This window comes from Eschrichtius robustus, chromosome 5 (assembly GCF_028021215.1).
Source record: "Eschrichtius robustus isolate mEscRob2 chromosome 5, mEscRob2.pri, whole genome shotgun sequence".
In the NCBI taxonomy this organism is placed as follows: domain Eukaryota; kingdom Metazoa; phylum Chordata; class Mammalia; order Artiodactyla; family Eschrichtiidae; genus Eschrichtius; species Eschrichtius robustus.
Window position 1 is genome coordinate 11367008 of NC_090828.1, and position 24028 is coordinate 11391035.

Genomic DNA, 24028 nt, shown 5'->3' on the forward strand with positions numbered 1-24028 from the left:
CTGTTGAGACTACTTTAACTGAAATTTTAAAATAATACAGTCGTATCTTACGATAATATTTCTGGAAAGGATACCTAATTCATTAAAAACGTGTAACAATTACTTATCAAGTCCGTGTTGCTGCCGTAAATATGCAAAAGGTTTGAGCTTGTGGAGTGCTTAAAATTTGAAAAGGGTGAAGGAAATAATGTTTTCTAAAAATACACAGAAGTGTTTTGCTTCTCCAGACAACAGAACATGTTGGCGTCTCGTAAGGCAAAAGGTATGTTTTCATTAAGGTACGTATTTTAAACATGACGTATTTAAAACATGACTTCCAAATACAGACATAATTCCCTTTATTGAGTTTTTTTTTAATACATTTGCTCACTTCTGTGTCTCTGTGTCACATTTTGGTAATTTTCACAGTATTTTCAACTTTTTTATTATTATTGTATTTGTTATGGTGATCTGTGACTTTTGATGTTACTACCACCACTTGCTGAAGCCTCCAATGATGGTTAGCATTTTTTAGCACTAAAGTATTTTTAAATCAAGGTATGTACATGAGTTTTTTAGACAACGCTATTGCACACTTAACAGGATACGGTATAGTGTACACATAACTTTTATATGCCCTGGGAAACCAAAAAACTCCTGTGACTCGCTTTATTGCAATATTAGCTTTATTGGGATGGTCTCGAACCAAACCCACGGTAGCTGGGAAGTACGCTTACATGTTTTTTTTTTTTTCAAACTGTCTTAGTGGTAGCTGAAATGGACAAAAATACTAATTTCTTTCGGTCATTATTGGTTATGGACCAACAGTGGTTTCTCAAGGTTAGGTAATGGTAAATGCAATTCAAGCCTAAGTATTTAAAGATGAATTGATTTGGCTCACTGCCGCCTTAGCAGTTTAGGTGAAATTATCTACTGTGTACCTTTCTGAAATTACTGTCTCTGAACTATGAGGGCCCAGCTGTGTTCATTCTGGATGGATATGCAATGTCTGCTTGCATGAGGGAGATGGGAAGGAAGCTGTATTGAGCGCCTCATATGGGCCAAGAACCAGATGGACCAGTCCCTGAAATAACCTTATGGGGTGGGTGTGATTATCCCCATTTTAAGAGGAGGCTGGAAAAGGTTAAATGCCTGCCATAAACGGGCGGGGCCAGGGGGAACATGGGCTTCAGACTCTAAACCTATGCTCTTTCCACGGGACCACACTGGCTACCACAAACACAAACCTAGGGAAAAGAATTAAATAAAATATGTACAAAATAGATAACTAATGAGAACATGCTGTATAGCACAGGGAACCCTGCTTCACTTTGCTATACAGTAGAAACTAGGACAACATTGTAAAACAACTATATCCCAATAAAAAAAAATTAAATAAACAAGCTTAATGCTGGGTAGTCTGCAGTGAGATGTCAAAAGACCAAAGCTCATTCGGTAATTTAACAACTAGTCGCAAATCATTTAGATTCAGAAGAATAAATTGGAGGTTATTTGCATGGGCTGGAGGCACAGTGAATACTTAACAAGTGTTAAAAGATACTTTTCAGAAAGAGATAGTCATGACTCTCATAGAGATTGAAAAATAAACACATGTTAAAGTTTTATTAACTCCTTAATGAGGAAACTGGTAAGGCTGTGAGAACCAGATCAAAGGAGAATCCAAAGAATTGGTAACATTTATAGATCAGGAATGTTGAAATGGAGGTAAAACTGGTTTTCCACAGAAGTGAGGGGAAGAAAGCTATACCTTCCTTGGACAGAACTCATTTTCATGTCTACAGACAAGAGTTATTTCACATTGCCTATGAGTTACTACAATTACTGTGCAGAGTTGCGAAATAGCTCAGACAATGCCTAGTTTTTCCTTGAAGCACTTTTTCCCTCCACCTCCACCCCACCCCGTGCCTTTGACTAGTTACCACACTGCATTTCAGTGGTTGGATGTGATGGGGTGACCTCACCAGTGTGATGGTTTGATAGGCATATTGCTCCAGCTGCACCTAAGACCAGATTGATCCAAGCATAGACATACAGAGAATAAACTATCTGGGAGGGGATGATTAATTCCTCAGCATATGTTTCGTGCAAGTAAAAAAAGAGTGCCACATGCGATAAGATGGAATTCGAAGGGTGTAGTTTAAAGGTCACCTGTATCTACTCTTGCTGTGGTTTTGACCAAAAGCAGAACTCTTCGAGCCCGCATATTGAATATCTGGACCTAATTACCTTTTAAAGTTGTGTGGAGCTTTGAATTTATGTGTGTGCTTCATTTCAGGGATGATTCCATGGTTTTGGTTTCACTTAGGTTTGGTTTGGGGGAAGGGGGATACCTGAAGGATTATGAGTGGGTGGTGGGTGAGAGGGCTACTTCATAGTTTCCTTAGATTCTAAGTCACTTCGTACAAAATTCTAGAGAGACTAAATTAGATTACTTTAGTAATGGCACTCAGAGGGAAGTGTTTTGTTATTTTTACCTCCCTAATCATCTGTGTTTTAGAGAGATCTGAATCTCTTTGTCTGTTTTAGTCAATGGCATTCTAAAGAGGGTGGCTACGGAAGAGGGTGGGTTCCAGAGTATGAAGCCATCAGAAGGGGGGTGAGGTTTGGTGCATATAAAGCCATTGCTCCTGACAGCTCCATTCTGAAGGAGGAGGGCTTGAAACACCAATGAAAGGAAGGGGCATTGTAACAGCGACTCGTAGCAGCTGGCAGCAGGAAGGAGCTGAAGTTGGATCTGAAGGCAGGAAACTGGACTAAGTTCAGGGCACAGAAGGAACAGGTAACTCTGATTCTATCTGTATTATTTTGAAGGATGTCATATGTGCCCAGACTTACAAAGTTTGTTGACCTGTCCTAGATTTGATTTATGGGCACTGTTTCCATTCTAATATTCTAGAACAGACCCAGTTTCAAAGATGATGTCCTTTTTTTTCGGATTAAATAGAGGCCTTGCCCCGATGTAGAATTTGGAAAAACCTTAGTTGTTGCACCAATAAGAAAAGTCCAGGGCTTTGGGGAGTCCTACACAGTAAAATGCTCTGATGGGGAGGAAGGTGTATTTCTTTTAACTGAGGTATAATGTATACACAATATAAAGTATAGATTTTAGGTTTGAGTGTTTATAATTGTATACACCCATGTAACTATAGCTTATCAATATATAGGATATTTCATCACCCCCAGAAAATTCCCTCATGCCCCTTTACAGACAGTTCCCACCCCACCTGCCGCCAGAGGTGACCACTGTTCTGACTTCTATCAGTAGTAGCATCATATGAGGGTGTCCTTTTTGTGTCTGGATTCTTTTTAGGCAGCATAATATTTGAGATTTATTTTGTTTTATTCCGTGTATCAATGATTCGTTCTGTTTTTTCAAATTATCTTTATTGAGGTATAGTTTACTTGCGTATAATAAAATGTACATAAAATGCAAATGAATTTTGACAAATGTAAGTTTGTAATCGCCGCTACTATCAAGATGTAGAGCATTTTCATCACTCCAGAAAGTTCCCTTGTATTCCACTACAATCAGTCGCTCCCTTATCATCTCCTACCCCAGGCAACCACTGATCCAATTGCTATCACTACAGATTAGTTTTGCTCGTTTTAGAACTTTATATGTATTAATGGAATGTACAGTTTTAAGTCTTGATTCTTTGGGACAGCATAATGTTTTCCACATTCAACCAAGTTTTTGCAATAGTTCATTCCTTTCTATTGCTGATTAAATCAGTATTGGTTGCTTAAATATACAGCATTGTTTATTCATTCACCTTTTAATGGACATTTCAGTTGTTTCCCTTTTTTTTCTTTTGCAATTATGAATACTTGAACTTTCTTGTATAGATTGCCAAAAGGTTTTCCAAAGAGTTGGTACCATTTCACATTCTCACAGGCTACGTGTACAAACCCAGTTGCTCTAAATCTTCGTGAACATTTGGTATGCTAGTGTTTTTGTACTTAGACCTTCTAGTGGTTGGGAAGTGTTCTCTGTGGTTTTTCTTTCCAGTTTCTTAATGGTATCTCTTGAAGAGTAAATATGGTTTTTTTGATGAAATTCAATTTATCACTCTTTTTCTTTTAAGTTGTGTCCTTGCTGTCACTGCAATGAAACATTTGCCAGCCCTTAGGTCACAAAGATGTTTTCTTCTAGATGGTACTCTATGATACTAGAGTTTATGATGTCAAATTAGTTTTTCTGCAGAGAGTGAGATAGAGATAAGTAAAATGCATTTTAAATACGATGAAGTCACAGCTAAAATGCAGTAGCTCACTAGAAACTGGTGCAATCACCCTGCAACCCTGATTTTGCAGCAGAGAACAGTAATTAAGCGATTCCCTGGAGTCCGTTCCCCGGCCCTTCCTCCAGCACTGCCTTGCCTTGACTTAAGCAGACTGCATCTCTTTGATCTGGATGTTTTACTCAAAATCATATTTTCTTCTATTTTAGTAGTAAGTAGATTAAAAAGCATAATTCGTTGTTATACTCAATGAGCAAAAAGCGAATGTTTCAGTTTTCGGTGATTAAATTTTTGATTTGCTTCTAGCTGGTGAGGAGCTTGGCCTGGAAGTGTTGAAAACCTAAAAGGGGAGCTTGAGCTTTTTTGGAAAATGTAACAAATATTGGTTCTACCTCTGTTTTTACAAAAGCTTTGGGCCTTGGGGAGTGAAACCCTTTTGCAAACGTCATCTACTTGCCCCGCTGCCCAAACCCTTTGGAATTTAGAGGCTGTGAGATTCATAATTCTTTTAAATTATCAATCTCTTGCTCCGTTATTTGAGATAGGTGTTTTGACTACAGTGAAGGTTCTGAAAATTATGCCAGCCCGCTTGCCAGGTGCTGGGCATCTTGTCAGGCACCCTCTCCGAGATGAATGGAGTGATTAGTCAAGAGGGGTGGCTAGGGACTGGCTGGAGACCGAGGCTTCCAGATAGTTTCCTTCAAAATTATTAGCATCTCAGTGAGCTCTGGCAGCATCTTCTAAACAAGCGTGGAAGTGGATATGATAAAATGATTCCTTTCTGCTGACCTAGTCCCTTATACTCCGGGCCCTCTGTTGTGAGAACCATTGCAAAACCGCTTTGGGGGAAGGTCTTTGCTCTAATCAAGTCACCTTGACCCCTGCCTCAGGGAGCCCCGCAGCTCTGAAAACTTTGGCTCTGGGAGCAGAATTCCATCTCCTGGGAGTGGGTGGGGGGATGTGATCAACTAAGGTCCTTTTTAGCTAGGAAATCCACTCAGATCTCAGAGCCAGGAAGCCTACAGGTGTGCGTCAATTTCTACAGTTCTTGCTTTTTCATAGCTGCCTGTCCTACGCCACTGGAAATATGTATTTAGAAATTTGTGGCCATAAGAATTTTTGTGTATATATACACAGCCTATGGATTAGGAAATAGGACACTGTCCATGCCTGAAATTTAGATGAAGTCCAAGTTGTCATAGGCCCAATATGGGTCCCTGTGGTAGACAGGAATAATACATGAAAATTTTTATGTGCACAAACATGGAAAAGGTTTATTTCACACAATGAGTCTACAAGTTAAGACTAACTGAAGGACATACAGCAAAGTGGAGGGCTCTGGACTCCCTGGTAGAGGAACCAGGAAATGTGCATTCTAGGTTAACCTTGAAACTCACTCAAAATGGGATCCTGGCAACAAAGTCAATATTTTTGTTTGCTTTCCATTAAAAAAAAGTTTTATTTTCCCCATACCATAGAATTATAATGACAAATGAACTTCTTTTGCAGTCAATATAAGAAAAATGGGAGTTTCAGGGATGATATTATAAATTAGGGAAACACTTAGGATTATTCCTAAAGCTATGCACATTCATATGGAAAAGAGTGTTGGCCTGAAACCAGTTGGAAAGATTTAAGGATGTGATTAAAGAACAAAAGAAATGGAAAAATTCAACAACATAGTAATTATTGGAATAAAAGAGGAGAGGAAAAACTGAACTCTGATACCAAGACACTAAAAACAGGTAAAAGGTTACATAGAAAGAAATTTTTCCAAGGCAGATGGAAACAACCAGCCCAACTTGATCATAGTCGAAAGTAAATCTTAGTTTTTTTAGGAGATTAAGAAAAGTCTCTGAGCACCTCAAAATGAATTCAGATTAGAAGGGGATTGTTATGTTAAGAAGGTTACTGTCTCCACATACCCTGAAGAAAGGGAAGCAGCAGTAAAAATGTGGGACCTTCTAGGACTAGGTCCAAATTAGAGATTGAGAGACGCTGAAGACTTAACAGTAGAATATGAAGGATCCCTGGTGGGATGGCTGTGGACTTTAAAGAAAAAAAATCATTATCCCCCTGCCAGCAAAAAGAGAAAGGAACACATAGATCTCAAAGTAATTTAGGTGGGTCCCTTCCCATAGCAAAGGTGTTGGTGGTCTTTGGGGTTCGTTCCAGGTCACATGGGCTGGCTGGTCACCCCAGTGGTGCACAAGGCAGTGTACGCCCAGGGCCCGTGTGATGTGCCCCCTGTGTGTGCAGATAGCACAGCTGGGTCTGGCCTGCGGGGTAGGCGGAGCAGGGAGACTGCAACCTGCCTGGGGCCACCATGGCTCAGGAGTGACGCAGAGGCTAAAGCTCAGCGCTCACCTGCTCCGTCTGCTGTGTCAACTGGAGTTCGCCCTCTGAAGAGTGCTGCAGGGCATCCCAGGCCACCAAGGGAGTCTCTATGGTAGATGTAGCTGCTCCAAATCTCTGCTGATTCATACAGCCTCTCGTGTTACTTGCGCCGTCTTCATTGTAGATTTTGGGTCACGGTAGCCAGATAGGCTGACTTTTGTTTGGAGACTGTCCTTTTTTTTTTTTTTTTTTTTTTTCTCCTTTAACTTATTGCCTGCACAGTGTCCTCGTACCTTTTTTAAAACGGTGATGGAGCATGTGAGTAATGTGTGAGAATTACTGCCACAGGAGCAACTTTGGAAAGGATTATCTTATTTGGAAAATGCAGAAAGGGGAAAGAAAAACATCTCCTTTCAAAAGTGCCAACTCAGAAAATCAACCTGATTCATGTCCTCAGGATAGATTCAATGAAGCAAAGGGAGGCTTAGAGTACTCTTTAGGAGGAGGATAATTTTATGGGGTTCAAGTGGAATGATAAGTGGTAAAGTAGCAAAAAAAACAGCCTGTTCCAGAATGGTGCGTTGCCCTGAAGGCTGTGGTCCTTCCAGATAGAATAGGTGTTCTATGATGACGTAAACAGGTGTGCTTATGAGGGATGTCGTTCAATATTTAGTCTTATTCTTTCCTCTGAAACTTCTAACCCAGTGGCTGTATCCACAGTAATATAATGTACAGTGTAGCCATATATATATATACAGTTGACCCTTGAACAACATGGTTTTGAGTTGCACAGGTCTGCTTATCTACAGACTTTTTTCAATAGTAAATACGCCAGTAGTACACAAGCTGGTTGGTTGAATCCGCAGATCCAGAATCATGGATAGGGTGAAACTGTGGACACAGAAGGCCGACTATAAGCTATACTTGGATTTTCAACTGCGAGGAAAGTGGGCACCCCTAACCCCCCGTGGTTCAAGGGTCAACTGTATTGATATATTCCAAACAGAAGTTTTGGAAAAAACAGGCATACTCTGCAGTGCGCTTTGATATTTAATGTTTTTCTGAAACATTTTTTTTTTAATCCTGTTGGCAACCCACTAAAATTTTTTGATACTGACAATCTGAAAAACACTATTCTAAAATAAATTTGAATTGGAATTTTGAGGATATAGCCAGTCACTCTCAACACAGTGTAAGAGGAAAGATTACTGAACTTGTAGTTAGAAAAACTGAGTCCAAGTTCAGGTTTTAATGTTGGTTAAATGTGAAAACCGGCACAAACCTTATTGCCTCTGGCCCTCAGTTTCCTTATATATAAAACAAGGACAATACCACCTCCTCTATCTACTTCACTTCTCTTCTAATTTGTCAAAGAAAAATTAAAATAATTTGCAGCCGCTGTGGAAAACAGTGTAGAGATTCCTTAAAAACTAAAAATAAAGCTACCACATGATCCAGCAATTTCACTCCTGGGTGTATATCCGGAAAAAATGAAAATGCTAATTCGAAATGACACCTGCATCCCAGTGTTCATAGCAGCACTATTTATAATAGCCAAGACATGGAAGCAACCCAAGTATCCAGCAACAGACAATTGGATTAAGAAGATGTGGTATGGGACTTTCCTGGTGGCACAGTGGTTAAGAATCCACCTGCCAATGCAGGGGACACTTGTTCGAGCCCTGGTCCGGGAAGATCCAACATGCCACGGAGCAGCTAAGCCCATGTGCCACAACTACTGAGCCTGCACTCTAGAGCCCACGAGCCACATCTAATGAGCCCGCGCGCCACAACTACTGAAGCCCACACGCCTAGAGCCCGTGCTCCACAACAAGAGAAGCCACTGCAATGAGAAGCCCGCGCACCGCAACAAAGAGTAGCCCCCCCTTGCTACAACTGGAGAAAGCCCGCGTGCAGCAACGAAGACCCAGTGCAGCCAGAAAGAAAAGAAGGAAAGAAGGAAGGAAGGAAAGAAGGAAGGAAGGAAGGAAGAAAGGATAAGTTAACGTGTTAAAAAAAAAAAAAGATGTGATACGTATATACACAATGGAATATTACTCAGAATGAAATACTACCATTTGCAGCAACATGGATGGACCTGGAGAATATTATGCTTAGTGAAATACATCAGACAGAGAAAGACAAATACTACATGATATCACTTATATGTGGAATCTAAAAAATAATACAAATGAATGTATATACAAAACAGAAACACACTCGGACATAGAAAACAAGCTTGTTGTTACCCAAAGAGAGAGGGAAGGCGAAAGGGACAGATTAGGAGTATGGGATTAACAGATACAAGCTACTATACGTAAAACAGATAAGCATCAAGGACCTACCGTATAGCACAGGGAACTGTTTTCAATATCTTGTAATAACCTATAATGGAAAAGTATCTGAAAAAAAAAAAAATATATATATATACATATAAACTTAATCACTTTGTTGTACACCTGAAACTAACACAATATTGTAAATCTACGGTACTTCAATTTAAAATTTTAAAATAATTTTCCAAATGTAAACATCGTAGAAAGAAATTGCATAAGTAATTTGATTATCATAGTCATAGTCATGATGACGGAAAGAGCAGCACCTCCTCTATAAGATAAAAACAAAAGATGATAGCCAGTGCTTCCGAGCATCGTGAGGCCAGTAGCCTCAGGCTTCTCCAGTAAGAGAGGGAGGATTTGGGCGGGGCCCAGGTTGTTCGGTTGGAATCCTAGAGCCCATATTGACAGCGCTTTTTGGGGTAGCTAGCAAGGAAATGAGAAGAAGAAAATGTCGAGATGGTGGGCATGGTGCCACGGAAGTAGGAGGCATCTACCCCTCAGAGAAAAGTAAGATGTAAACTTGGAGCCAACAGACCCAACCCTGAACTCAGCTTTAACCTTTTTTAGCTGAGTGGCCATGAGCTCTGGGGAGGTTCAGTTCCCATGTCTGAGAAACTGGGGGGTCATATAGATATATATATATATATATATAGATATATAGATATATAGATATATATATATATATATATATATATATATATATAAAATCTATAATATAGTTGCTTTATATAATTATTTGTCTCTAATCCTTAGAACAATCCTAATTTTATGTAAATTTTATATATACTCTATTGTATACAGATCTTCCTTGACTTACAAGGGTTAGGGTTAGGCCCCAGTAAACCCATCGGAAGTTGAAAATATCCTAAGTCAACAATACATTTAATGCACCTAACCTACCAAACATCATAGCTTAGCCTCACCTACCTTAAACGTGCTCAGAACACTTACATTAGTCTACAGTTGGGCAAAATCATCTACTACAAAGCCTGTTTTATACTAAAGTATTGAATGTCTCATGTAATGTATGGAATACTGTACTGAAAGTGAAAGACAGAATGGTCGTCAGGGTCCAGAAAGGTGGTAAGTGTGTCGGTTGTTCACCCTGATCGCCTGGCTGAGTGGAGGCTGCCGCTGCCCAGCATGACGGGAGGGGATGGGACAGACCACGTGTCACTCGCCTGGGAAAGGATCAAAATTCAGAGTGCAAAGTACACTGTCTACTGAAGGCATGTCACTTCCGCACCATCTTAGAGTCAAAATATCCTAAGTTGAACCATTGATAAGCTGGGCATTACTGTATTATATAATATATAATTATAATTAATTATATATCATATTATATATAAATATATTGTATTTTATAAGTAATATGTAAATATATATAAATATATTTATGTACTATATAAACTATATATTATATATAACATAAATATATAAATTTATAAATTTTATAATATATAAATTATATTTATATATAATATAAATATATTATAAATATAAATATATGTTATAAATATATAATATATTTTGATATGACAAATATAAAATATATTAACATTATATTATAATTTAACATAATATATATAAATGTATGATAAAAATATGTATGCATATTTAAATATATGTTAATCGCTGTGGTAACTGAAGGAGCCAGAGCCGTGGTGCTTTGTTCAGGGCTGAACACAGACACCGTCGGATAAGCAGTTTAGGTTGGATGGGACAGAACGCGTCACAGACAGAGTGCTGTGTGCATGTGAAGGGGATAGTGGGTGGGGCAGGGCTGGAGAGTCTTATCTGAAACGTCGGAATCCCCTGAGGATTCTTCCACCCGTCCTGGACTCTCCAGGGCCTAGAGGTCCAGCAGAGAATTTGGGGGTAATAGGTGTAGGTGTAGGTGTGGGAAAGCTCCCTGGATGATTTCCTCCACTTCCCCCACCACACTGTGGCGTGGAGCTGCTCAGCCCAGCGCATGGATAAGGGAGGAGGGGTTCTTGGGCCTCTGGCATCAGACTCACTCAGCGCCTATAAATGCAGATGCCTAGGCCTCACTGTGCCTACTGAGTCACACTTCAGGGCTGGAGTCCCAGAAGCCGTATTTTCACCAAACCCCCGGTGAAGATGATGCGAGTCAAGTTCACAGTCGTAGTAACTGGCCAGGGGTGAGAAGGGCTATGCAGTGAGGCAAGTGCTTGACGACGAGACCCTGGGTGGGGGTGGGGGGAGGGAGAAGTACAGCCAGACATCAGCAGCCGAGAGTCTCAGAGTCTCCCGGGGGGGGGGGGGGGGGCAGCAGGCAGCCGGCGGGGACAGGGACCGTGGCCCTGAAGGCTGAAGCATCGCCACCAGGTGAGACAGGGTCTCTGAAAGGGTGTAGGAGCTCCTGCTGCAGCTAAACCAGGAAACTCCAGCTACTCTACTCAGTCCTCCTCGGTTGAAGGACTCCTGCTCCTGTTCGCTTAGATGCCTTCTCTCATTTTCTCTGGCAGAAAAACTAGCTTTGGAGCATATGTCTGTTTCTGTGGGAAGGGGCTGGAAAAGGAGGAGGGAAGGAAGCCCAGCACCCTCGGGGTCACGCATGACCCCCCCCACCCAGGTGTTTCTCAGTTGTTTTCAGCTAAAGCCAGACACCCTCCCTCATTTTCTGCTCATTAAGCCCGAATCACTGTGGGGCCTGCCACGTGGAGAGCAGACGGAGGGAAAATGACACGTCTGAGCAGCAGCTCTGTGCCCAGCAAGGCGCCAAGCCCCTTCCAGGTATCCAAGCCCTTGGTGCCCGCAAAAAGCCCACACATGCAGGTAGCATCGTTATCCCACTTCACAGACGAGCAACTGAGTGCAAGGTGCTTGTACACTTGAAAACCTCCTTGGCCTTTACCTGATGCTACGAGGAAGGGCCCTCAGGAAATCCAGACAGAGCTTTCCTGCTTCGCAGAGGTTCGTCCCCTTCCTTCTACGAGACTTACTGTGTGGAGAGCTCTTCTAGGCACAGGGATAGAGCAATGACCCAAACAGACAAAAGGCTCTGCCCTCCTGCTTACATATACTGTCTTTCTCTGCTTGACCTTCCCAACTAAATCCAATGGGGCAGCACTATTAGAACAGTTCTGTCTATGGCCCTGGCACGCTGGATGCACCCCATCTCACCTGATGTCGGAAGCTAAGCAGGGTCGGGCCTGGTCGGTATGAATACTTGGGTGGGAGGACAGTTATCAGATGGAAAGATAGATGATCCAGGGGTCTCTTAGCGGCCCAGGGACCACGGGCATATTTCTAGGTCTCTGAGATGCACAGAGAGGACAATGACTTGTGGAGTTAGTGCACAATCCATGGTCAGCAGATGGAGAGAATGTTCTAGATGTAGAGTCAGCTGATGTCACCCCATTAAGACTACCCTTCGAAAGATGGCCAAGCCTCAGTAATTGCCTACCCAGGATAGCCCTTTCTATAAGAACATTACTCACAAACGCTGGTAGCAACTCAGGAAGAAGATAAATCCCATGCATTCTAGGCTGTGGCAGGAGGTGGAGGACCGTCAGATCCCATAAGCTCTTGGCAAGAAGTTCACATTGTCACATTGCTCACATTGTTGTAATCCACTTCCGTATCCATATCCTTCCCCTGATCTCTGTGCAGCCTCATCAAGGGTTTTGTTGACAGAAACAAACTGATTTAACTTAAGAGAGGAACTTCGCAGCTGTCTGGGACCACCTTGTGAATGGGTCGGGTGGGTGGCAGGCCAGTGGTGTGACTCAGCTGGTCCCCCACCTCCTCGGCCCCTAGCAGAGCTCCCACCCCACCCAGGTGACTTGCTCTTCTGGAGCGAGTGTCATCTCCCCTCTCTCTGGCCCACTTTCAACCTGCAATTGCCCCTGGAAGCTCTGGGTATTAAGCCATACTCTTCAGCATGAATGTGTTCCTAAAAGCACTTCCCTCACTGTGGGGAGAGGAGGTCATTCGGTTAATAACAGCAGCCAAGGAAGAAGGCCACCAGAATGAGGCCAAGTGGAGCAGGTGACAGGACCCTGGAGCTGGGAGCCAGGAAGACCTGGATTCAAATCTTGACATTGTGGTTTGAAGCCAGTTGTTGGACATCTTGGATCTCCCATATCCTCACCTGGGAATTTGGGAAATTATTGTGTGTTATAGTTATTATGAGGATTTAGTTAGATTAGATACAGAAAAACATCATACAGCAGGTTCGTTTCTTTCCTAGGACTTATCTCAGAGAACTTAACCACGCCCAAGACCACCAAAAGATGTGTCCTCTTTCCAAAGTAAAGCTTGATCCAAAATATGAAGGCATGAGAGTGAGTTTTCCCGTTGCACATTGTAATCCACATGAAAAAGCAAGATGTTTTCAAACGTGGCCACCATAAAATAAGGGTTTTGTCGTTCCTGTTTTTCTGTGCAGTGATAAATGAGATCCTCTACTGGAGTTTTTGTCTGAAATTTGAAGTTCAAGCAATTTTATTTCTGGGTTAGGAAAAAAGTATGAACTGAGTATGAACTGTTAATGAGCTACCTGCCCCACTGAGTAGTGTGAAACTTCAGACTCAGAGACGAGATGGGCCCAGTCATAAAGAAAAGCGGAATAACAGTCTAAGACGTGATGCCGTCTATTCCCAGCCCAGAGTTAGCACCAGGATGGAAAGGGGGGGAAATATGGAAAAGATGGCAAGTCAGAGCTTTATCCAGTTTAATTTTTTAACTGAAGAATTATAAATTCTCAGATCATAGATACCTAACAAAAATAACTTGGAGGTCTATTATGTGTCGAGCACAACACTAAGCACGGGAGAGTCTGATGGAGGGAAAAGGTGAAAATAAATACATTCAGTGTATTAAGATTTCTGAGTCAGAAGTTTCCGTGCAAAATAAAGTGTGCAGACAGAGGAAGCCTTGACCAACTCAGTCTCTGTTCTCTTGGTTTTGACCTCCTAGAAGGTCATGTCCAGACAGACCTCGTTTTATTGCACTTGACTTTATTGCCCTTCGCAGATGCTGCAGTTTTTACAGATTGAAGGTTTGTGGCAACACTGCCTGGAACAAATCTATCAACACCACTTTTCCAACATCATTTGCTCACTTCGTGTCTCTGTGTCACATTTCAGTAATCCTCACAATGTTTCAAACTTTTTCATTTTTATTATGTTTGTCATGGTGACCTGTGACTAGTGATCTTGGATGTTAACATGGCAAAAAGATGACGAGTCGCTGAAGGCTCAAATGACGGTTAGCATTTTTTAGCAATAAAGTATTTTTTAATGAAGGTACGCACATAGCTTTGTAGACATGATGCTGTTTCAAACTTAATAGACTACAGTACAGTGTAAACATAATTTTCACATGCAGTGGGAAACCAAAAAATGTGTGCTATTTGCTTTATTGTAATATTTGCTTTGTTGCAGTGGTCTGGAACCAAACCGGCAGTAACTCTGAGGTATGCCTATACACCAGTAATTCACTAGCCAATGTTTTACTTACTTTTAAACATCCACTGGCCCATTGTTTACCAATTATTAGTAGCTACTTATTACCATGTTTATGACGGAGTGCACTAAAGAGGTGGGACTCTTCCCCCAGCAATAATGAGTAAGAAGTTTGTTGGCAAAGGAGGGTTGACTGATTCTCCTAAGGAATATTTGAAAGCAGTTATTCATCACTCACCTTTTCAGGTCAGCTTCCGATGGATGAAACTTTGTCCTTTCATTAAACATTTAGAAATGAGCTTTTCATAACATCCAGGATGCCAGAAGGAATAAACATCAGTTAATTTTTGTTTTGTTTCCATTTGATCAGCCATGAGTTGTTTCCAAACTTCAGCGAGCCATTCCTGGATTTATCCCACGGTGATCCTCTGCCTGTTTGGATTTTTCTCCATGATGAGACCCTCAGAACCCTTCCTTATGCTGTATTTATCTGGACCAGATAAAAACCTGACCAGTGAAGAGGTGAGCTAATATACGTACATATCTTGATGTGGTTTAATCTTACAGGACTCGAACAAGGACCTAGAGGGAGGTTTTCATTCAGCTGGAAATAAGATTAACACACTGACCTCAATGAATCCCATCTTCACAGTATGTGTTATTTTATAGAACTGTTCAAACTACTCTTTCCTCCTCACACTTGCTAAAATGGGAAACCAAAACACATTGCATATGTAATAAATATTTTCACTTTTATAGACTTCTAACATTAGGCTTAATGCATGGGAACATGTCAAGTCTTCATTGATTCTATTATACTAATCCTAAAATAAAATCAATGCCAGGCACAAGATCTAGTCCTAATAAACTTTTAGCCTGCTGGGGTATAAGCAGAATCTGTTTAAAAATTGTAGCATTTCTTTAGGACACTAACTCAGTTTCGAAAAACTATTTATCATCAGGTGAGACATTAACAGCTTTATCTCCCAGCTTTATCTTCCCCAGAAGTCCCAATTCTCTTACTCAAAGTATCCACCTCTTTTTTTTTTTTTTTTTTTTTATGACAAGTGCAACAAGAAAGTGCACTGACCCAGTCGGAGAATTACCCTGGACTGGTTTTAGAGACTCCAGCCATAGCTAAGAAAACACTGTAGAGTGTGTGGCTTCACCTGAAAGGCTCACTGATGCTGCTTTATTTGGTGATAAGGTGGTACAGACGGAAGGGCAAGCTTATTCTGCCGTAGTGTAAAATCACTTAGGGGCAACTCTGTTTCAAAGTTTCCCAGATGGAAGCATGTCACTATTAAGACAAAGCAAACAACAGATAGATGTCCAGAATCAACCAGTGAACCCCAGGGGTCTGCTTCCTTAACCACTATGGACCAGCTGGACCTCAAAGGTGCAGCCCAGTTACATTAGCCTTTCAAATCACTGAACTTTCCTGTCATTGAAACAGGAACCCACTGAGGTTGCTGGAGAAAGCGGGGGAGGGGGCACAGAACAAAGTCTAATGCAGCTGACCTGCACCTGTACCCACCATGCCCCAAAGATCAACAACTTCTTCAGTCCTTTCTGTGAATGAACCTTGAGGTGCTACGTATTTCTGACTAAATCCATGAGATGACCCACATTAAACTGAGGCCAGAACTGAGTAAGCAGAGACAAATCAGTAGACTTGGAGGGAAACGAGGTTGGGAGCCCAGCAAGTTTGGCCAGGAAGGAGATGAAATGCATTGCTTGTTCCCACACCGTAATTCTGCAAGATGATTTACTCTGTGCTGTCTTCATGTGTGTGTTCATCCAGACTTGCAAGGGCTGAGATTTTTGTCATAATGATGAATCACATAAAGATAAAGGTTGCTGGATTATTCTAACACTGTAGCTGCTTTATCTAGTGTTGTTAATCTCTGAACAAGAAGAGAATCGCACTTTTTAATAGCCTGAAAAACCCACAAGTGTCTGTTGAACAATTTTTAACTAGTTTACAGGCACACCTCAGAGATATTGCAGGTTTGGTTCCAGACCGCCGCAATAAAGTGAACATTGCAATAAAGCAAGTCACACAAATTTTTTAAAAAATGTCCCAGTGCATAAAACAGTTATGTTTTCACTATACTATAGTCTATTAAGTGTGCAATAACATTATGTCTAAAAAATGTATATACATTAATTTAAAAATATTTTATTGCTAAAAAAAGTCAAAACAATTACAATAGTAACATCAGAGATTACTGATCATAGATCACCATAACAAATATAATAATAATGAAAAGTCTTGAAATATTGCAAGAATTACCAAAATGTGACAAAGACATGAGGTGAGCAAATGCTGTTGGAAAAATGGTGTCAATAGACTTGCTGAGTGCAGGTCGCCACAAACCTTTAATCTGTGAAAAACAAAACAAAACAAAACACGGTATCTGCAAAGCACAATAAAGCAAAACACAATAAAATGAGGCATGCCTGGGCTCTAGTGTACATACTATTATAAATTTAATATAGTTCAGATTGCACATTAAGCCAATATCTTCTCCCACTGAGATGCATGTAAGTATATGAAGTGGGTTTTTTGGGGGGGTAGGGGGGAGCTCTCCTTTCCTACTGGTTTCCTTGAAAATCAGTTTTCTATTGTGCTTTCTCATAATATGAAGAATACCCTATTTGATTGGATGCAGAGTTTTGTATCAGGCAAGCGACATGTACCTTAGTAATACACAAATCTGAGAAAGGTAGCCCTCCTCACTTCCTGGTGCTTCATGGTCACAGGATCCATTTTTCAACTCTGCAGATCACAAATGAGATCTTCCCCGTGTGGACATACTCATATCTGGTGCTGCTTCTCCCGGTGTTTATCCTCACCGATTACGTCCGCTACAAGCCAGTCATCGTCCTACAAGGGATTAGCTTCATCATTACCTGGCTGCTGCTGTTGTTTGGCCAAGGAGTGAAGACCATGCAGGTTGTAGAGTTCTTCTATGGGATGGTCTCCGCCACCGAGGTGGCCTACTATGCCTACATTTACAGCATGGTCAGCCCAGAGCACTATCAGAAAGTGAGCGGCTACTGCAGGAGTGCCACGCTGGTGGCCTACACGGTGGCCTCAGTGCTGGCCCAACTCTTGGTATCCCTGGCCAACCTATCATACTTTTACCTCAACGTCCTATCCTTGGCCTCTGTTTCCATGGCCTTCCTTTTCTCACTTTTCCTACCAATGCCTAAGAAGAGCATGTTTTTTCATGCAAAACCCAGCAAAGAAGCTCCTCCAAAGCCAGCAGGAAAGGATGCTGTCTTAGAGGAACCTCAAAAGGATCACGAACCGGCTGGACAAGTATTCACTGTTTCAGGGAACCCATATGATGGCCAGTGGAGCAGCCCAAAGCCGGAAAATGTAGCTTTGAGAGTTTTTGTGCAGTGGTTACAAGATTTGAAGGAGTGCTACTCCTCAAAACATCTTTTTTACTGGTCCCTATGGTGGGCTTTTTCCACAGCAGGTTTTAACCAGGTTTTGAACTATGTTCAAGTCCTGTGGGATTACAAGGCCCCAGGCCAGAGTTCTGTAATATATAATGGAGCAGTAGAAGCTATTGCAACCTTTGGAGGTAAGTAAACTTTGATCTTCCTTTGATGGGCTACCCCCCACTAAGTTCATTTCTCCAGTTGCTAAATTCTCCATGGTGGTAAATTAGGTCTGTTCAGAAGGCATATTAATCTTTTTCAGGAATAGAAGGCAGTGGGGCAAACAGAGGGACATGACATTTCTATTTGATATGTTGCAGTCACTGGTAACTCAAGAGCTCAGAATTCAGCACCAAGTGATAACATTCTAGCCAGATTCCTAAGATTCCATTTCATCATCAAGAAAAGTGTTAATAATGCCCCCTGTTCTTTCAGGATTGTTTTTAATATCAAAGAGAAAATAGGCATCTTGCATATAAACAAGGTGTTTTTATTATTTTAGAAAATGAACTAAACTATTAAGACTTCTAAATTATCACTGGAAGGGTTTTTGTCAATAAAGATTTTGATTTAGCGAGTGCCCACCTTTAAGCAATTCCAGGCTCTACACCACAAATTTTCAAAATTAGCTTTGTTATGAGATTTAAATCAGAAGTGGAAGATATTATGTGAGTCAGGATTCTAATATCAGAGGGAAATCTGCCTTTGAAGTTCCCTCTACAATAAATATTTATATCCTGGTTAATGGAAGCTTAAATTCAACTAAGACTTTGAAGGTATTTTTCTAGGAAATAGGAGATTTCCACACCCTTTTTTACATAAATTTTCAGAAACCTCATGGGGTGTCCGTTTTATTATTGTCTCCCTTTTAGGAGATTTCAGTTTAACTCCTGGCAACCAAGACTGTACTAGAATTAGTTCACTGAAATTATCTCTCCTACATTCCAAATTCTGGGAAGAAAAGTAACTTTATTTCTTTTGCAGTATGGTTCTTGCCTAGATCATATGTGGAAAAGTTAATCAAATCTCAGTAATTTGAAACATAAATATCTCTCACTTTGTTAAAGAGAACTATAATTACTAACCCTAATTACTGTCAATTATTCAATCTCTTAAACTCTGTAAATTGTTCACCCAAAACCTCAAGTAAATTAAGCCAGATCTTGAAGACATTAAGATGGAGATTAGAAGTAAGATTAAGAAAGATTAGTAATAAAGACTAAAACTTACTACCTGATGCAACGTATCTGTTACCTATCACTGAGGAAAACAATAAAGAAAGGCAAATATGAACAGGCTAGGTGTACTGCCAGAGCAGTTGTTTCACCTTTATCTATCCCTGCCCTGAGCATGTTGTATTAAGTGACTGAGTTTACGTATCATTTCTCCCCACTCTGTGTGTGGTTAGGAACCTTTCTAGTCCCTCTGCATAGAACAGTGCTTGGCATGTAGTTGATGCTAATTAAAAGTGTGACAACTAAATGACTGAAAGAATAGAAATTAAAGAGAGTAGCCAAAGGAAAACATGCTTGAGAAATGGATAAATCCCCATTTAGGTGGATCACACTATTTTCACGAATTGGGAAAGCAACAGGTTCATCTTTCAGAATTACCTGAGACCTGAGTTCTTAAGAGAGCATGTTGATAGTTCCTATGGGCAAAGTCAATATGTTGGATCTTCCTTAATGTTTCTTCTTTAGGGGCCCTGGCTGCCTTTGCAGTGGGTTTTGTGAAAGTCAACTGGGATCTTCTGGGAGAGCTGGCTCTGGCCATCTTCTCGGTTGTCAATGCAGGCTCTCTATTTCTCATGCATTACACGACCAACATATGGGTATGCTATGCTGGCTATTTGTTATTCAAGACCGGCTATATGCTTCTTATCACCATAGCAGTGTAAGTATTACTAAGCATTTCTTCCCACTCCTAAAACTAAACCATATTCTCTTTTCTGCATTCCTATAATTCTTTTGAGAACTTTGGAAGGATTTTAATCAATTGCAATATTAAATGTTGACTACTTCATATTAAACTAGGCACAATTTAGCCATCTTTTCACTTAACTGCTCACCGAATATTGCTAATATTAATCAGCAAGGAAAACAAGTTCTGTAAGTTCATAAACCAAAGACAATGATACATTGTCAGGTTGTGATTTTTATTTCAAACAGTTTGCCAATTTGCACGGTGTAATATAATTTGATTTTGAATTAATTTGATTTTGAATGATTAAGTTTAGATTACACCTCTGATTTCACTTGAGTTGCTTGAGTAATTCCAGGCATATACTTTTATATGAAACAAAATATTCTCAGCAAGTTGGATACTGAAAAAAGTAGATGCAAAGATTACAAGAAACTATGAATCCCAGAGATCATTTTTTTTAATGATTAAAAACATTTGGTTCTATATATAAGTGCAGAGAAAGCTGACTATAGGATATATGCTTTGGTATTAACCAAAAGAGATAAGAAACATTTGAATTTCAAATCACATGAACGAAGTAGAGCCAAAAGCTTTATAAAGTTTTGGGTTTTAGTCTGTGAAAAATGTTTGATAAGTAACTGACAAAACACGGAAATGTGGACCCTGAGAAAACATCATGAAACAAAGGAAAGAGATGAAACTTGAAGCAAGTTCATTTTTTTCACCAAAGGGTATCCGTTTAATGTATCAAACTCACGTGTCTTGAGTTTTTTCTAAGGCGAGTATTTTGTTAAGGTAGGATGACATTGTTTCTTTTCATTTTAAGAATATTCAGAACCCAAAGCCTTTACCTGCATTCCAAGGAAGAACTATAAATAACATATATCTGCCAGTCTTTCAAAAGTGCTTTGTAATAAGATTTCAAAATCTATATAATTGTAAAAAATAAGTTAATTATAGATTCACTCAGTTGTACCACCAGTCATGGTCTGGATCTTCCAAAGAATAATTGACCTACCAAACTTTGAAACTGTCAGTACAGTCAACAATAAAGAGAATAACTCTCCAAAAAATTCCTTAGGTTGGGTGTTGCTGAATTTCATAAAAATTCACTGTGAAACTGTATCTAAAATCAGATAGCATCCCATATTCTCAAGTTATGAGAATTAGAACATTTAGGTTTAATTTCTGGAAGCATTAAATCGGATAGGAGGAATTTTGCCGTATTTCCTTTAAGTATATTTTAATTCAGCCTTTAAGTATAAATTTTTTCCTTGCTCTGCCCGTTTGTCTATACTGGAGGAGATTTAGACAAAAAGTGCTGTTAACAAGACACTGCTTTCTCTTTATTTTCTTTTAAAGATAAGAATCCCATGTATGTTCTCATTAAAAATCTTATTCTATGTTGAATGACAGGTTTCAGATCGCAGTTAATCTGAGTGTGGAACGCTATGCCCTGGTGTTTGGAATCAACACCTTCATTGCCCTGGTGATTCAGACCATTATAACCGTGATCGTAGTAGATCAGGGAGGATTGGGGCTGCCAATCAGCATTCAGGTAAGGTGCAGAACTTCCATTTTCCTATTCACGAAGTTGGGGGGATGTAGAATAACTCAAAGGGTCATCTCAAAGGGTTTTTCAACCTTACCACTGGCAGTATTTAATTTCTTGAATTTCTTGGCTAGGCAAATTTTAAAATAAACCATGCCTTAGGACTTCCCTGGCAGTCCAGTGGTTAAGACTTCACCTTCCAATGCAGGGGGTGCAGGTTTGAGCCCTGGTCGGGGAGATAAGAACCCACGTGCCTCGTGGCCAAAACACCAAAACAAAAAACAGAAGCAATATAGTAACAAATTCAATAAAGACTTTTAAAATGGTCCACATCAGAAAAAAAAAAAACGTAAAAAATAAAATAAAGTAAAATAAGCCATGCCTTTAACTATCAACTGTAAAACCAAGTAGGTTTTGAGCAGTAGTCACTATAGGTTAGCATTTGCCTTTGGTCCATAAAACCCCATCAGGTAACACTCTTGCCTTCATGTCCCCCTTATGTCTCCTCTTTCCCCTGTGGTCCAGTACCACAATTTACTAAGATGCAACTGGGAAGGGGTACGTAGCTGCAGAGTTCACTTCCCTTTTAAGTCTCTCAGAGTACTGAGAGACTTAAAATTAGTCCAATTTCACATTTTACATGTGGATCTGAAAAAAAGGGGATACGGCAGATAAAAAGTAACCTCAGTGTCGAAAATTCATTCCTGGAGACATTACATATAGCATTGCACTATCCTCCAAACAGAGTCACGTAAATCAGTGGGATTTAGTGTTTTTTTCACTATTGGTGACATGTGCTAGAATTTGAATTCAAGCAACCCTGACTCCAGAGCCCACACTCTTAGTTACTGCATTGCTTACCCTTTCATGCCTGGTTCTTCTAAGAGGGGAGAAGAGAGTATTGTGCAAATCTAAAAGATCCATATTAAGATCCTGATTCTCGGTTACACCATAATCCAAGTAAATCAACAGCATCACTATATATTATCAGTAACATAGGTAGTCATATTTCATGTGTGTCTAATTAACTCTGTTTTTCTCTAGTTTTTAGTTTATGGGAGTTATTTTGCAGTCATTGCTAGCATTTTCCTAATGAGAAGCATATTCATTATCTACTCAACCAAATGCCGAAAGACAGTGCAGAGCTCTGCTACAAGTCAGAATCCATATGGGCCACACCCAGAAGAGCCAGAGAACAACTAATGAACAAGGCTCTAACCTCTGTCAATCACTACAGCCTCTGAGCAAGGACTCTGCTTGTCACAAAGTCATGGAGTGCCATAAATTGACACACTTCACAAGTCTGGATTCCAGTGAACCTTTTCAAAGCCAGGAAAGTTCAGCTTTGGACCAGATATCTATGTACCCAGCTGAACTGGATGCGGCTGTTCAGGTATACCATCTCAATTAAACAGCTTATGTTGGGGAACCCCCGTGAGTAGCAATGACTGGAAAATTCTGGTTTTGATTGCTTGTAAGGATGTGCAAGTGGCATGGAAACAAACCATGAGAAAACTCCAGCCATCCTAGAGTTTGATATTCCCCATTTGTGAGCAGAAATACTAACTGAAGTGACCCTCTTGCTTGGCTTAGATATTTGTTTTACTTTACCCAAAACAGGCAACACAATGGATATTTTTTGTCACATGAGCCATTGTCCTTCTTCTTCCATTAAGTATATTTCTTTAAAACTTACAATTCCTTGAGAGAATTATAAGGCTTGATCCCATTTCTAAGGAATCCTTTTCTCTCCTGATAACACAATATTATTCACAAGCTATTATTTGATAATATAACCACTTAATTTTTTCATCATTACTCTTCACTTTGTGCTCTACTGAGCTTTGTCGTTGAAACTCTACCTCAGGAATAACTCCAGACACTCCTGTGTGGCCACAGAATGACATTCATGCCAATTCCCAGTGGCCCCAGGAGAGGCAATGAGCTTTCTTCTATCATGACCCCAGACAAGTGTTTTAATGTCATGTCGGTGTGATGTCTGCCTAAAACAGAAAAACTTAAGTAGAAATTTTCAGGGATTTCTAGAAGTACTAGTAAATAAGACAACACTGATGGGGGGGAAAACACCTAATTTTTAGATGACAGAGATTGTGCTAAATAAAATAAATTTGTGCAAAAATATTAAAGAGCCTTTCTGATTTTTTGGTGAATTGTACTGAAAATTGTCTGAGTTTATCTGTCATTTGAATCTTCAACAAAAATCTCATTGAACAGTCTGCCACTGGGAATAATGAATGCTGATTCAAGATTTGTGTTTCAAATAGACTTTTCTCCAAATCTCAAAATTCAATCTCTGGACAAAAAATTAAAATTCAGTCCAAAAGCCAATACAGTGGAGAAAACTAATAACTAATTACATCAATAGCAAGAAAAGAATGAACACTGTTATCCTTCTCGGTTATTGTCCTGAAGATATAGCCAACACAGTTAGACAAGAAAAAAAAATGAAAAGTCAAAAGTTGGAAAGGAAGAGGCAAAACCATCACAATTCCAGAGGCTACAAGTATGCACCCAAGAGTCTCAACTAAAAAGTGAGTTAGTAATATAGAAAGCAAGTAAATAGAAACCAAAAGCTTTCATGATACAACAACCATTTAGAAGATACATGGGAGTAAAAGACCACATTTATAGTAGAATAAAAATAAAATACCTAAGATTATATTTAATCTATTTACTAATTTAATAAATGTGTAAGGTATATATAAATGTGCCTGAAAACACTTTTGG

The 24028-nt window shown here is 40.0% G+C and overlaps 1 protein-coding gene across 1 annotated transcript in view; it reads left to right on the forward strand.

Moving 5' to 3' along the window:
• SLC19A3 (solute carrier family 19 member 3) overlaps nucleotides 1-23383 on the forward strand; it is a 23951-nt gene extending 568 nt beyond the window's left edge. The window contains exons 2-6 of the mRNA XM_068543752.1: nucleotides 14720-14871; nucleotides 17138-17948; nucleotides 19506-19698; nucleotides 21145-21286; nucleotides 22325-23383. Of these exons, the coding sequence (XP_068399853.1) occupies nucleotides 14722-14871; nucleotides 17138-17948; nucleotides 19506-19698; nucleotides 21145-21286; nucleotides 22325-22483 (1455 nt within the window). The 5' untranslated portion in view covers nucleotides 14720-14721 and the 3' untranslated portion in view covers nucleotides 22484-23383. The remainder of the gene's footprint in view (nucleotides 1-14719; nucleotides 14872-17137; nucleotides 17949-19505; nucleotides 19699-21144; nucleotides 21287-22324) is intronic.
• The last annotated feature ends 645 nt before the right edge of the window (nucleotides 23384-24028 follow it).